Below are 13,135 nucleotides of genomic sequence, written 5' to 3' on the forward strand. Positions count from 1 at the left end.
CCGAGTGGCGCAATTGTTAAGAGCTGGCTTGGGATGCCAGAAAGCCCCAGTTCGGATCCCACATGTGAGGGCCAGTTACACTGCCCTCCACAGCTAAGATGCTGAACAGTGGCTCGACCTGGAGCTGGGCTGCCGTGGGTCGCCGGCGATGGCCTAGGCTGCAGCCTCTGTGGCAGTGGGTTGCCATGGGCTACTGTGTGTAGCCAGCAGCCAGTGTGAGTGGCCAGCAGCTGCAGTGAGCGGCCATCCAGAAGCCGGCGACTGATCTGTTTCACCTGGGAAGAGCGCAATGATGGTGCCAACTTGGGCCAGTGAAGCAACATCCTCCACAAGTAGATTGAAGAGCAAAGTGACAGCAACTTGTCTGTTCCCCTTCCCTGAATTCCCCAGCACTGTTCCCATCCCCCCAATTCCCCAATAAAAATCTTTAAGAAAAAAAAAATGAAGAGAGCATCAACTTCTCTCATATTAAGAGAAATGGAAATAAATATGGAGGAATCGAAATGAAACTTCTACTGAGACACTTGAGCTCATCTGACAGGTGGCCCAAAATTCAAAAGTGAAACAGCACACCTCATGGGCATGGTTGTTTTCTTGGATGGGTGTTGCAGAATGTCTCTTTTGTATTTGTATTGTTTTATGTTATTCAGCCCATGTCTTTATATTTAGGATGTGTCTCTTGTAAACAGCACAAATTTAGATCTTGCATTTTTTCAGCGAGACTCACAACCTCTGCCTTTTAATTGGAGTATTTAATCTGCTTAGATTGAATGCAATTACTGATTTGGTTGGGTTGAAGAATATCATGTTGTCATTTGGTTTCTATTAGAGTGATTTATTCTTTCCTTTGTCCTTTTCCTCTCTTCTTTGGTGGTATCTCCTTTTGTCTTGTTTAATTCCTGTAGCTATACCTCTATACGAAGTTCTGACAATTGAATTAATGATCTTGTTGCGAATCTTTTTTGATATCAGAGAAATTATGCATTATGAATTGGTACCAACCATACAAACAGTTAACCGTGTTTACTATTTACAAGTGCTGAAAAGGCTGCGTGAAAAAGTTAGGCCACCTGAACTTTTCTCCAACGATTCATGCCTCTTGCATCACAACAATGCACCAGCTCACACGGCGCTGTCTGTGAGGGAGTTTTTAGCCAGTAGACAAATAACTGTATTGGAACACCCTCCCTACTCACCTGATCTGGCCCTCAATGACTTCTTTCTTTACCCGAAGTTAAAGTAGATATTGAAAAGAAGACATTTTGATGACATTCAGGATATCAAGGGTAATATGACAACAGCTCTGATGGCCATTCCAAAAAAGAGTTCCAAAAATGCTGTGAAAGGGGGACTAGGTGCCGGTGTAGGTGCATAGCTCCCCATGGGGAGCACTTTGAAGGTGGCCATAGTGATATTCAGCAATGAGATATGGAACACTTTTTGTAGAACAAGTTCATGATCTTAATTGTCAGATCTTGTAGATTACTTTAGTGGTCACTCTAAGATACAATATGCCTTCTTCTCATATCACAGTCTACTTAGAATTAATGTTATAGCACTTACTATGAGAACCTTGCAAGGATACATTTCCTTTTATTTGCCTCCCACCTTTTGTATTTAGTCTCATTTTACACTTTAATTTCTCTTTTGCCCTTCTGCTTACAATAGGGATCATTTCCCTTCAGCCTGAAGAACTTCTTTTAGATATTTCTTTCACTGCAGGTGTGATGGCAACAAATTCTCTTACCAGTGCTTTTTTCAAACACATCCTTATTGTCACCTTCATTTTTGTCAATTGTTTCAGTGGATATAGAATTCCAGAACGAGAGCGCCTGTTTCTTTTTTTCTCTCAACTGTTTGAAAATGTCATTTTACTGTCTTCTGACTTTCATTATTTCTGACGATAAGCTCATGGTAATTCTTATTGTTGCTTCCCCTGAAGTAATGTAACTGATTTTTACCTTCTGTCTACTCTCAACGTTTTCTCTTTATATTTGATTTTCACCATTTTGACTATTATTTGAGTAGATGTGATTTCTTTGTCCTACCCGAGGTTCACTGAGCTTCGTTAATCTGTCTATGACAAATGTAGTCTAACAAGAGGCCTATGAAAAAGGAACCGGTTTGTGTCCTTTTTTGATGGTAAAATATATTTATTGCTCAGACTCAGTGTTGTGTGGGATATGAAGACAGGAAACAAGCCCTGTGAGCCCGTAAGTCCACAGAGAGTGGAAGTATGGCAGAAGCGTGGTGGTGGGCACGGAAGGCAGAGTCACCCCAATGCATGTTCCTGGAACAAGACAGCAAGCACTTGCATTCCTTTCCGCCTATTTCCCGCCTGCTCTAGGAGCTGGCTTTGCGGCCATGCTGACACCTGACTCTTCTTGTGGGTCTGGAGGGAAGAAGTGGTTGTGGAAGTGAGTCTTGGTGAGTAGAGGTGTTACAGAGATATCTTACTTTTTAAAATTTTTGAGTGTTCATGACAAAGATTTTAAGCAAGGGAAGGATAGTTTCCTCCATGTTGGGGTGATGTGGGGTGGGAGATGTCCTACCACAGACACAGGAGATTTGAAGTTATCGGCATGTCTAAGGTGCTTACCGGCCTCCATCCCAATGTGTCCATAAGCAGACTTCAGCTCGCAAAGGAAAGTGTTTTTGAATGATTGTCACAGCATGGCTGCCACAGGATCCCAGAGGCATTCTCTCTGGGGAGCTGTCTGAGTGGAAGCTTATCTTTTGTTCAGGGATGCCAGGAAGTCATCGCAGGGCAGGTGTTAGAAAACTGGTAAGACCTCTTGCTGGGCTGGCTGCCAGGGGGCCTGGATCAGCCCAGGATCTGTCCTAACTCTGGTGGTACCTTCCGTTGGTCGCCTCAACCTCCTGGGACATTGTCTCTCTCTCATGTCTCAAAAGACGATGTCATACAACATGGTCCTCAAAGTAGTTTTAAACCACAGAATCATTTCCTCAAAGGAAAGCTTGTACCTAAACCAGTGTGTGGCTTGGCAACTTTTTAAAATACTATTTTTGTTTTGCTTTGTATGTTTTCCTTTGTCTTTTTCGGTCAAGGCGCCGGGTCCTTTGTAAGTCCTAGATGTGGGGATTTCTTTCCACTCCAAAGCAGCAGCTGTGTGACAAGACTGTTCTTCATTTAAAAGTGCCCAAGGTGATTCAGCAATTGTTTTGCTTCATGCTTTGCGTGCAACACGATGTGAGAGGCCATATGGGCCTTTGAGGGCCAGGTGATCTTAGAGTATTCAGCCCATGCCAGAAGAGAGTGTAGTGTTTTTTGTATTTGAGAGAGATGGACATTATCCCAGAGCTGGAATGCACGCTTAGGTCCCAGGCAGTGCCCCATGAGTGTGGCATGACCTGTAGGGATGGCAGAAATCTTGAGACTTTGCTGTAGGCTTGTGGAGATGTTTCACCTTTTCTTCCATAGGAGACAAAGCCCTGGATCACACTCAACACACGAGAGGGCTCCCGGAGTCCCTCTGCAGTCAGAGAGGGGTTAGGATTGAGCCAGTCCTCCTGTTTGTCCTGACCTTCCTGCTATCCCAAGCCCCCTCTCAGAGAAGGCCACCTTGCGTGGTCTCCATGTGGCCGACCAGATCGCGGCATGCCGCTGCGAGCCCTCAACTTGGCCATTGTCATAGCTTCAATTCACCCCAGATGGCAATCCCTCTCCTTCTCAGGTCTCAGATCCTCTCTTTTTATAGGTGCTGTGGGCACTGTGGCTCCACTCTACTGTGAGGGACATGAAGGCATGCATTGGGGCTGACACTTAGACTCGAGGACGAGCCTATTAACCACAGTGGGTGTCAGCTCTGAGGAGCCACCTGGTTTAACTACTGCTCACACTGGGAACACAGTTGCCTATCGCTGTGCCTCAGTGTGGGCTCTCGTGTTGCAGATTCATCTTTCTGGAGGAGGACCATGTCTTGACTGACCATGGGCCTCGGTAAATTCTCAGAGGTTCTATTTCTCCCCAGCTCTGGTTGTTCTTTATTGTCTTCCCAGGGAGAAAGATTCCAGGCTAGAGGGTGGGAGAGTTCCTCACTGCTTGGGTCTCCAGGTCCTTGTCCTTCCCCAACACCCTTCTTTCCAGAACCAAGCTAGCCAACCTCAGTTTCACATGAAATGAAGCCTTCTTCTCTGTCATATTGTCCACACACAGTTGAATGGCACAGTGATAATAATTTTGAAAGCAGTTTTCGCACTCCCGATGCTCTAGCATGGTCAGCTCCACCTCCTGTATTTTGTCTGAGTATGTGCCCATTGGGGAGACGTGCCCCCAGCCAGCCACATTGCACTTCTGTCCTGGTCTCACCCAGTCCTAGCCTCTGGAGAGGCGGAGGGGCTTCAGAGCTCTAGTCAACTTGATGTTCCTCTCTAGCTAATGGGAACAGACAAGGCAGCCCAGGTCAGCCATTGACCCCAGGCCTGGACTCCAAGATGGGCTGAACTGTCTTGCTTCCTCCCCCTGAGGCACTGGGATTGGTCAGGTGACCAGTATGAGAAAAAAGGAACGGAGAGGTCCCAGTGAGAGCAGAAACAATCTGGACCCAGGAGAGCAAGAGCAGCTGGAAGTTTCCTTACCTGCAGTAACATGATGTCATTGGAGAAGTTCTTGAGGTTATAGTCTGGGTGGGGGATGGTTCTTGTCACCTCGCGGACCTGCTGGGTCTTCTCCTGTTCCAAGATGTTGTGCCCCACTCCACTCGTGACCATGACTGAGCTGTACAGAGAGCAGAATGTGGGAGTGGGGGGCGGGGGTACAGCCCAGGTGTTGTGAAAGGCAGGTGACAGCTGAGGTGGGTCAGGGCTGCAGTTAGGGGAAATCGAGGCCACAGGAGGGCTAAGGGCTGAGTGACTCTGCCTTCTCTGCTTCTCAAGGACAGTGAGGGTAGGGCTTCTGGAAACTCTCTCCTGCCCTCATGCAGTGTCATGGCATTGCTTTAATTTGCATTTTGGCCCTAATGCATCTACTACACCTGCTTGATTTGGCCAGTGTGCTCCTTGCCTTCTCAACTGTGCCACTTGTTCTCACCTCCGACCCTCTGTGCCCAGCTTACCTGTCCTATTGCTGAGCTTTTCATCGCCTGGTCACTCCCTCAGACTCCTCCTCTGATGAGCTTTTGTGGGTTTGAATTACCAGGATCCCGAGGAGCTCACCTGAGCTGTGGCCACTGGGGAAATAACAAGGGTCCAGTAGGTGTTCCTGAAGGTTAGACCGGCTGCTGCTCCTCACCTTCCACTGCAGTGAGTAGCTGTCAGAACAAAGTTCTCCTGCATAAGAACACCGCCGCACCTCTTCTTTCTCTTATTCAGGAACCGAATGAGGGCCATGTAGGGGTGAGAGTGGGCTTTGGCCTCATGTCCTCCGATGATTTCCTCTGAAGGAAAAGGCTGGAAAGTGGGTGACTGGGAGCGGCTGTGGTAGGAGGGAAGGCTGAGGGAGGCGATGATTGAGGTGTGCCCTGAAGACAATGAGGGAGGGTCTCTCAGGTTCTCTTGCAGCAGAATCACCTTCTCTGAACCTCAAACCTTTGAATCCCCTTGAAGAAGGGGACGGGGCAGTGCTCGTTCTCCAAGTCATATGTAGACACATGAATGGAGGAGGTGAAACCTATCTTGAAGGTGGTGGAGCTCTAGGTAATGTGGACAGGATGCAGTGAGCCTCTTTGATCACTCCAAACCCCTGGTAAAACCCAAATTGGTGCTGTTTTCTAATAATCTAAAATGAACTATGGAGTAGGAAGTTCAAATCCTCCTGTCCCATGGCATAGCATATCTAGGTTCTCAATAGACATTTTTTTTTACTGCATCAATATATGGCCTCCTATTAGCTTCTGGCTGAGGATTGGTGGGGACAAGGCTAGTTGGATTCAAAGCCACAGGGATGGGAAGAGGGCACTGCCAAAAGCAGTGGAGAGGCCAAGGGTCTGAGAAATCAGGGGAGTGCGGGGATGAAAATGGTTGCCCAGGCCTGGGGCAGAGCCAAGACACCCAGCAAAATTTGTGTGCAGTCGTCTAGCCAGTGCTGAGATCGCTTGCACCCTGGGCTTCTCTCCTGGGAGGACAGGAGGGTGGAGGGCACTGAGAACTAAACTGGTTCTTAAGCTGGTCCAAGACAACTCTCACTACTGCACATGGTTTGTCTGAGTGGCCCAATCTGGGTTGGAGTGAAGGATTTTAACTACGTGTCTGTTGTAGCTTCACATCCTTTTCCAAATTCCTTTCCATGAACAACCTCCTTTCCAGGTGATGAGAGAGAGGCTAAGACCTTATAGTTTAATGCTTCTTCCCGGCCATCCTTGTTGACTAGCTATCTACATGGGACTTATTGGTCTGGAGTTGGGTTGGAAGCTGGTGTTCAGAAAGCTCCTGGGTTCAAATGGAGGACAATCCCTGCTTGGGTTCGATTAAAAGGCCAGGAGTAGAAGGGGTTTTAGGAGACGGGCTCAGGCCCCAGGAATGGGACGGTCACTCACCCCTCCAGGCCCCAGCAGGCAGAAGCAATGCCAACAAGAGCAGGAGTGGATGCATCTTCCCTGAAGGTCTGCCCAGGTCAGAGCTGCTGGAGTGTCTTCTTTGCAGACACATAGACCCTGAAGGGATCACAGGAAGTATTGCTCACTGACACACACACCTCCTAAACACGTGTTCCTTTAGTTTTCCTGGATGTCATCATACAAGATGGTTTGTGGAAGTTCCCTGGTTTGGTTAGGTGAGAATGGCACTGTCACCACATTTTTACTCAGACTGCTCAGCCATAGGGCAAAAGCCAGAAGAAGGAATAAGGAAGTGAAGGTTGTGGCTACAGCCAGCAGAGGGTCTGGTACCCCAGAAGTCCCTCAGTGATTAAATCAAGGATGTTTCCATTTCATGTTTCCTGGCTGGTTTTCCTTTGTGATGAAATCATGAATAGTTATTTAGCAAGCTATGTTTAGTGGTATGAGTGAATGGCCCTGCCGTTCAGAAGCCGAAGGTTTGCTGGAATAGACGGAGAACCTGTGTATAGAGGACGGGGTGCTAAGGGCTATGGTGAGGGGTCTGCTTGGTGGTGAGATAGAGGCTGAACTTGCCTGAGGTTCAGGTATTCCTGGACAAACCTCAATACGCCAAATGGTCACTCCATTTCTTATTGCACCAGCACTGCAGCCTCATATTTTTGGGACATTTAGATTCCCTCTTTAAATAGAAATATTCTCTGACAGAAAAAGTTCGAGCTTCTCTTACCCCACAATTTTGAACACAAGTCCTGGAGTTGATATTCGTTGGATGGAAACAAGGCATCATTCAACCAGTTGGAGTTGAGTGGCCTGATTGGTTTATGCTTTGGTGACTTAGCACCCCTTGGGCTAAGGAGGGGACTGTCCCACCCAAATCATAGATCTTCTGTGTGGTCAATTCCCCTCAAGAAATGCTAGTTACTCTTGTCAGGCTTTGGGGAAATGGATGCCGACTATCCTAACAGTTCTCCACTAAGTTTGCTCTGTCCAGTGTCCAGAGAACCCTGTCTCTGATGTCCTTGGGCCAAGCACTTATATATGTTGTGAACAAATTATCCCAAGTCTGTCAGCAGTGTGACAGCAGAAGAAAGAGAGGTGGAAAGGAAGTCATGATGATTCTAAACAGCCAAACCTCAGTTCTGTTCAAGGAACAGCATCTTATGAAATCAGAGAAAGAATGGAAGTAACATGCTTAAGCATCAGTGATCATTCCTGGATGGTGGAATTCTTGGTAGTTTTCATTTTCTTATTTATGTATTTAGGTATCTTTCTAGGATGAATAAGTATTGCATTTATACCCAAAATACATTTCCCCTGAGTTGAAGCATACTCATCAATGGCCAACATTCAGCAAAGCACTCTTCTTCAGTCCAGCCTTCTCTAAGGTGCATGTTTTGAAATGAGGTTACTTTTTTGAATGCAATCTTATGAAAGATTTAGAGATGGTGAAAAATAGAAGAAAAAATTCTCAAATTAGCTTTATGCTATAAGATACTTTTAAATCAATAGAAAAATACCCTTGAAAGTAATACCTTTCATTATAGTGAGTTTCCTTTGGCGACACAGACACAGACACAGACACAGACACACACACACACACACACACACACACACACACACACGAACAGTGGGAGCTAAGGGGAGGCTGTCACAGACGAAGAAAGAGCACCCTCAAGGTCATTTTGGGCTTTGGGAGGATGGGCTGCCAGGACACAGCGGTTCCACTGAGCTCTGGGCCCAAGACAGGGCTGTGAGACGCACTTGAGCTGGGGCTGGGCGTCCTGAAGGGCCTTCCTGAAACTTCTCAGGCTTCCAGCTGCTGTAAATTGGGGAAGGAGTGGTTTGTGGAGTGAAATGACGCCCATACAAAGGCTTCCCACCCTTTTCTGTTCTGGTGGAGAAATGGTTCCCTTCCCCAGAGCTTCTTAGCTCATCCTTCTTTCAGTTTCTGGATTCTTTTATGCTGCATATTGGTCCTGGGTTCTGCTAGTGGAGTAGGGTGTAGGTGTGGAACGAAGTAGGAGAGGAATATGAGTGAGATAAGAGGGCTGTGTAGACGAGGGTCACATTTTCATGATGGAACTTACATTTAGCCTGGCAGGGAGAGCTGGCACTGGGGAGGTGTATTTGGAAGGAGTTTGGTATCGATGCAGCACAAATTTTTGTTGTAGAGATAGAACATAAGTTACGCTATAGGGGGAAGCATATAAGAGATCAGAACTGTGAACAGATGGTTGCTGGACACAACAGTAGGTAACTAATAAATATTTTGGTGAATAAAGGAGAAATTGATGATTTTCAGTGAAGAGATGACGTTTATTAAGTATCTTGTTGAATAGCCTGTACCCTCTCAGCCCAATGCAGTATTGGCCTGAGCCCCAGAGAAGATGGACGGATCAATTCCGGGTTGCCTCACTGTGTTCTCAGCAGTTTGAAGCGTCTCATTGTGCTTTTTATCCAGGGCAAATACCTCGAGATCCTGGTGTAAACTCGCGGAGGTTTTCCTTTGTCATTTCCATAGGAGACAATGCCTTGGGCCACGTTGTTACATATGAAGGGGCCCCCGGAATCTCCCTGTGGGCAGAGAGATGAGGGCCTGAGTTGGAGCTCCTCCTGGTCCTGCCCTCCTTTTGCCCCAGGGATGGGTGGTCTCTGCATGGGACAGCAGTGCCAGGGCAGGCCTTGTTGCCTCCCCAAGTCCAAGGGTTTTAGGCTGGCTCTGATCGTTCCCTTCTCCCTTCTCCATAAAGCCTCTGTCCATATGTGGCTGTGGGACAGTCTCCCATTCCCCCCAGCGAGACAGCACCAGGGACTGGATTGGTGGAAAGTCTGAGGACGTAGGCATATGGCTGGTTCCCACAGCCCTGGGTCTCCTGAAACCTCGACTGTGCTGGGTAAGGGCCATGCTGGGATCTTACCTTAAAAGAAGTCTGAATCTTTTTCGGGTCCCCCACACATATCTGGATGGTGCTGTTGTAATGTTTGTAGCGAGAGCTGCATACGTTGTTGCTCTGGATTTCAAGCTCTACCTCATGCAGTTTCCCATTACCTGTGGTGTTTACTCCCAGACGCCCCCAGCCAGACACATTGCATACCATCCCTGGCTTCACCTGGTCTGTCATTGTGGGCAGACTGATGAGGCGCACGTTGGCATTCAGTTTGGCCTTCTTCTCCAGCTGTAGGCAGAGGACAGGAATTCTAATCTACCCGTGGCCCACAGTCTGTAGGGACAGTCCTGTGGTTGCCATCTTAATGGCCCTGGGACAAGTCAAAGGACCATACTGGGAAGGAGTATGGGACAGAGGTCATGCAGACAGAAAATCCTGGGATTAAAGTGTGCAAGAGTCAATGGAGCCTTACCTGCAGTAACATGATGTCGTTCGCACACTGAGGGTAATTATAGTCTGGGTGGATTATGGCTTTTTTCACCAGGATTTTCTGCTGGGTCTCCTCTTTCTGCTTGATGTTGTGGGCTCCCAGGGTGACAGTAATTGAGCTGCAGAGACTAGAGAGGGTGACATAGTCACTGGAGATATAGCTCAGGGGCTGTGAAAGAAAGAGGACAGGTGGGGACAGGGCAGGACTGCAGTGGAGAGGAATGATAGGGTCCCTGGGGCGAAACATGTGTGTGCCCTCTGCCTCTTGGCAGCTTGGGCTCAGTGGCAGTTACTGGAGCAGATGTCACTATGCTGAGCTTGCCTGTCTCTAAGCAAATCTGTGAAGGTCTCACATTTGCACACTGGGCTCCAGGGCACAACCTCAGGCTCCTTCCTGTGCCACCACTGGTCAGTCCCCTCTCTCTTCAACAGGCCACTTGCATTGACCTGACCCTCTCTCCCTGAATCTTACCTGTCTTCCGAAGAGCTTCTCTGTGTTAGTAGGTGGCTGAAGTCTACAGCCCCTAAGATGAGGGTTCCCTGCCAGGTGTCTACAGAAGGGGTGGGTCCCAGATGCTTATTCTTACCGTCTCGCACAGTGAGCTGCTGTCAGCACGATGTCCTCACGCACAAGGAAACCCCCACAGTTCCCAAGATGTGCCATGTAGGGACGAGAGTGAGGCTTGGATTCATGCCCCCCGATGATCTCCCCTGAAAGAAAAATTCTACCTTGCTTGCTGTGCTCAAGGAGCTAAGGGCTGGAGGGGAGATTGGGACAAACTGGAGCAGGCGGGGAGGAGTGGGGTGGCAGATGGTGGAGTCTGTAGTAGTCAGAAGTGACCTAGCGGGGGTCCCTGGGGGCTCCTGAGGTAACATTCCAGACCTACTAAGTGATCCACCAGACTCAATTTGTTCCTCTGACAGAGAGAAGCGAAGTCCTTATTCCTTAATTACAGCTGCAGGCACATGTGTGGGTAGACAGGATTTGTTTTGGGAACAAGCAGTGAAGGCCCTGTGCATCCTGGCACTTGCTTTCCCTGAGGTTCTCTGGGTCCTCTCAATTCTTGTTTCCCAGACTCACTGAGCTGCTGCAGGTGTGTAATGCTCAGAACATTGTGACTTTAAAATTACCAGAGAGAGTTTGAGACTGAACTAGCCAATCACAAATGTTAAGAGAAACAGGGTGCCACCAACTCGGGGATCAACTGTGTCCTCAACTTCTTTCCTGAGCAGCACAGTAATGACAAATCTGAAGAAGGGGGAGGAGATTGAGGGTAGATTTTAAGTCATTGAGTTAGAACGTGAGGGGGCCTTACTTTCATTACAGATGTCAGCCCCTTTTCCAAACTGCCCTTTCCTGGGGATTTAATTATTCCTCATTCTTAGCTTCCAACCTTCTTGCAGACGGTTTTCTAAAAGAACCCACAATCCTGATGAGAAGGGTAGGACCTGGGAAGGGCACAGCACCCACTGGCCCTCCTGGAGAACAGGCTTCAGCCCTGCCATTCCCGTGGAGTGTTTATTCAGCATCAGATAGGTTGGTCTTTCAGGGAGGCTGAACCTGGAGTCCAGAAAGTTCCTGATGATGGATCAGGGCCAGGATGTGTATGTAGCATCTGGCCATGGCTGTGCCAGTGTGGAGTGGGGTTGGGCGTCTGTTGGAGGGGACGGTCACTCACCTGCCTCTGCCCTGGGGGACAGAAGAAAGGCCATCAGGAGTAGAAGTGGCTGCATCTTCTCGGGAAGGTGGCCGAGGGCAGAGCTGCTGGTGCTTCCCCTTGGTTTTCTAACCCCAGGCTCTCCCGTGTTGTGGCCTTTATCACGTAGGCTCTATTTGAGTGCCCGACACAGCTGTGTGTTGAAATATTCAAGCCTGATGGAGTAAGAGCTTATCAGTAACCACATAAGTACCTTAGCTCTGACTCCGTGCTGACCACACAACTGAAAACAGAAACCACTGGCTGCAAACTGAGGTTGTGGGAGATGCTGTATTAGCCAGTACTATGTTTCCAACCCCAGAAACCCGAATCTCATGATCCATGTAAGAACTCTTCATTTCCTTGTTTTTTTGGACCATTTATCGAGGCTTTTTATTGTGAGACTCAGGGGTATTAGATATGAGATTCCTTGCATCTGGTGGAGACAAAACCATCAGTGATCAGATAAAGATGGTGAAGCCACGGTTAAAGGGATGGACACAATGGTGTGGCAATAATGCCCAAGAGGGCTTATGTCAGTTTGTAAAGAACCAAGTTGTGGTTTCAAAGAAGACCAACAAAATTATTCTTCTAGTGAATCTTCATCTTGTTCAGGATTAGGATGGATAGTTTCCTTTGTCCCCCTGGATGTCAGGGGAGGCTTGAAGCCTGGAGCTTGGGATCAGCTGAAGCATGACTGACACATGCCCAGTGGTTGGTGCTGCTGCCCACTGGGCATCAGTCCTCTCTGTGGCCTCTGCACAGGATTGTTTGGTCTTGCAACATGATGGTGGGCTTCTGCAGAGTGAGCATCTCTGAAAAATCGACCCGGGCACAAGATTATTCTTTTTCTTACCTAGACTTTGAGGTCATATGGTATCCATTGTACCATATTCTATTGCTTGGGATAATCAAAAGTCCTCACCCAGATTGAAAAAGGAAGAAGCCTGCAGTCATGTAAGGAGAGCCTGTGGGATGGAACTGCACAGTGGCAGTCAGAGCAAAGCACAGACAACCACACTGCTTTAGGTCCATGCAGAGTTGGCCATGGGCCTCAGTAAGTTCTCAGAGGCCCTATTCCTCCCCAGCTCTGGGTGTTCTCCATTGTCTTTCCAGAGAGAAAGATCCCAGGCTAGAGGTCGGAGGAATTCCCCGCTGCTTCGGTCTTCAGGTCCCTGTCCTTCCCCAAACACCCTTCTTTTCAGAGCCAAGCTAGCCAAGCTGTTTCACCTGAAAGCAAGGCTACTTTTCCATCATGTTCCCCATGCACAGTTGAATGGTACAGTCATAGTAATTTTGTAAGTAGTTTTCACACTCCCAGTCAACTTGCATGGTCAGCTCCACCTACTGCAGTTTGTCTGGTAATGTGCCCATCAGGGAGACCCGCCCCAGCAAGCCACACTGCACTTCTGTCCTGGCCTCACCCAATCCTTGTCCTTGGACAGGTGGAGGGGCTTCACAGCTCTAGTCAGATTGATATTTCTCTCTAGCCGATGGGAAGAGGCAAGGCAGCTCAGGTCAGCCATTGACCCCAGGGCCTGGACAC

At 48.2% G+C, this 13,135-nt stretch overlaps 2 protein-coding genes across 2 annotated transcripts; both read right to left on the reverse strand.

Moving 5' to 3' along the window:
• Positions 1–3,372: 3,372 nt before the first annotated feature.
• Positions 3,373–6,549, reverse strand: LOC109378555 (granzyme H-like; the record flags this gene model as incomplete). Its single annotated transcript, XM_019634893.1, is given in 6 exon segments — positions 3,373–3,467; positions 3,470–3,494; positions 4,136–4,396; positions 4,600–4,738; positions 5,252–5,396; positions 6,495–6,549. Coding segments are annotated over 6 exon segments (720 nt in total), but the record flags the coding sequence as incomplete, so codon positions are not given.
• A 2,311-nt stretch (positions 6,550–8,860) lies between these two features.
• On the reverse strand, positions 8,861–11,693 carry LOC109378558 (mast cell protease 3-like). Its single transcript, XM_019634894.1, has 5 exons — positions 11,572–11,693; positions 10,480–10,603; positions 9,876–10,020; positions 9,434–9,691; positions 8,861–9,089 (listed from the first exon to the last, which is right to left on the reverse strand). Exons 1-5 carry the CDS (start codon positions 11,624–11,626, stop codon positions 8,928–8,930), a joined length of 744 nt encoding a protein of 247 aa, XP_019490439.1. The 5' UTR covers positions 11,627–11,693; the 3' UTR covers positions 8,861–8,927.
• Positions 11,694–13,135: the final 1,442 nt, after the last annotated feature.

This window comes from Hipposideros armiger, unplaced genomic scaffold (assembly GCF_001890085.2).
Source record: "Hipposideros armiger isolate ML-2016 unplaced genomic scaffold, ASM189008v1 scaffold_2145, whole genome shotgun sequence".
In the NCBI taxonomy this organism is placed as follows: domain Eukaryota; kingdom Metazoa; phylum Chordata; class Mammalia; order Chiroptera; family Hipposideridae; genus Hipposideros; species Hipposideros armiger.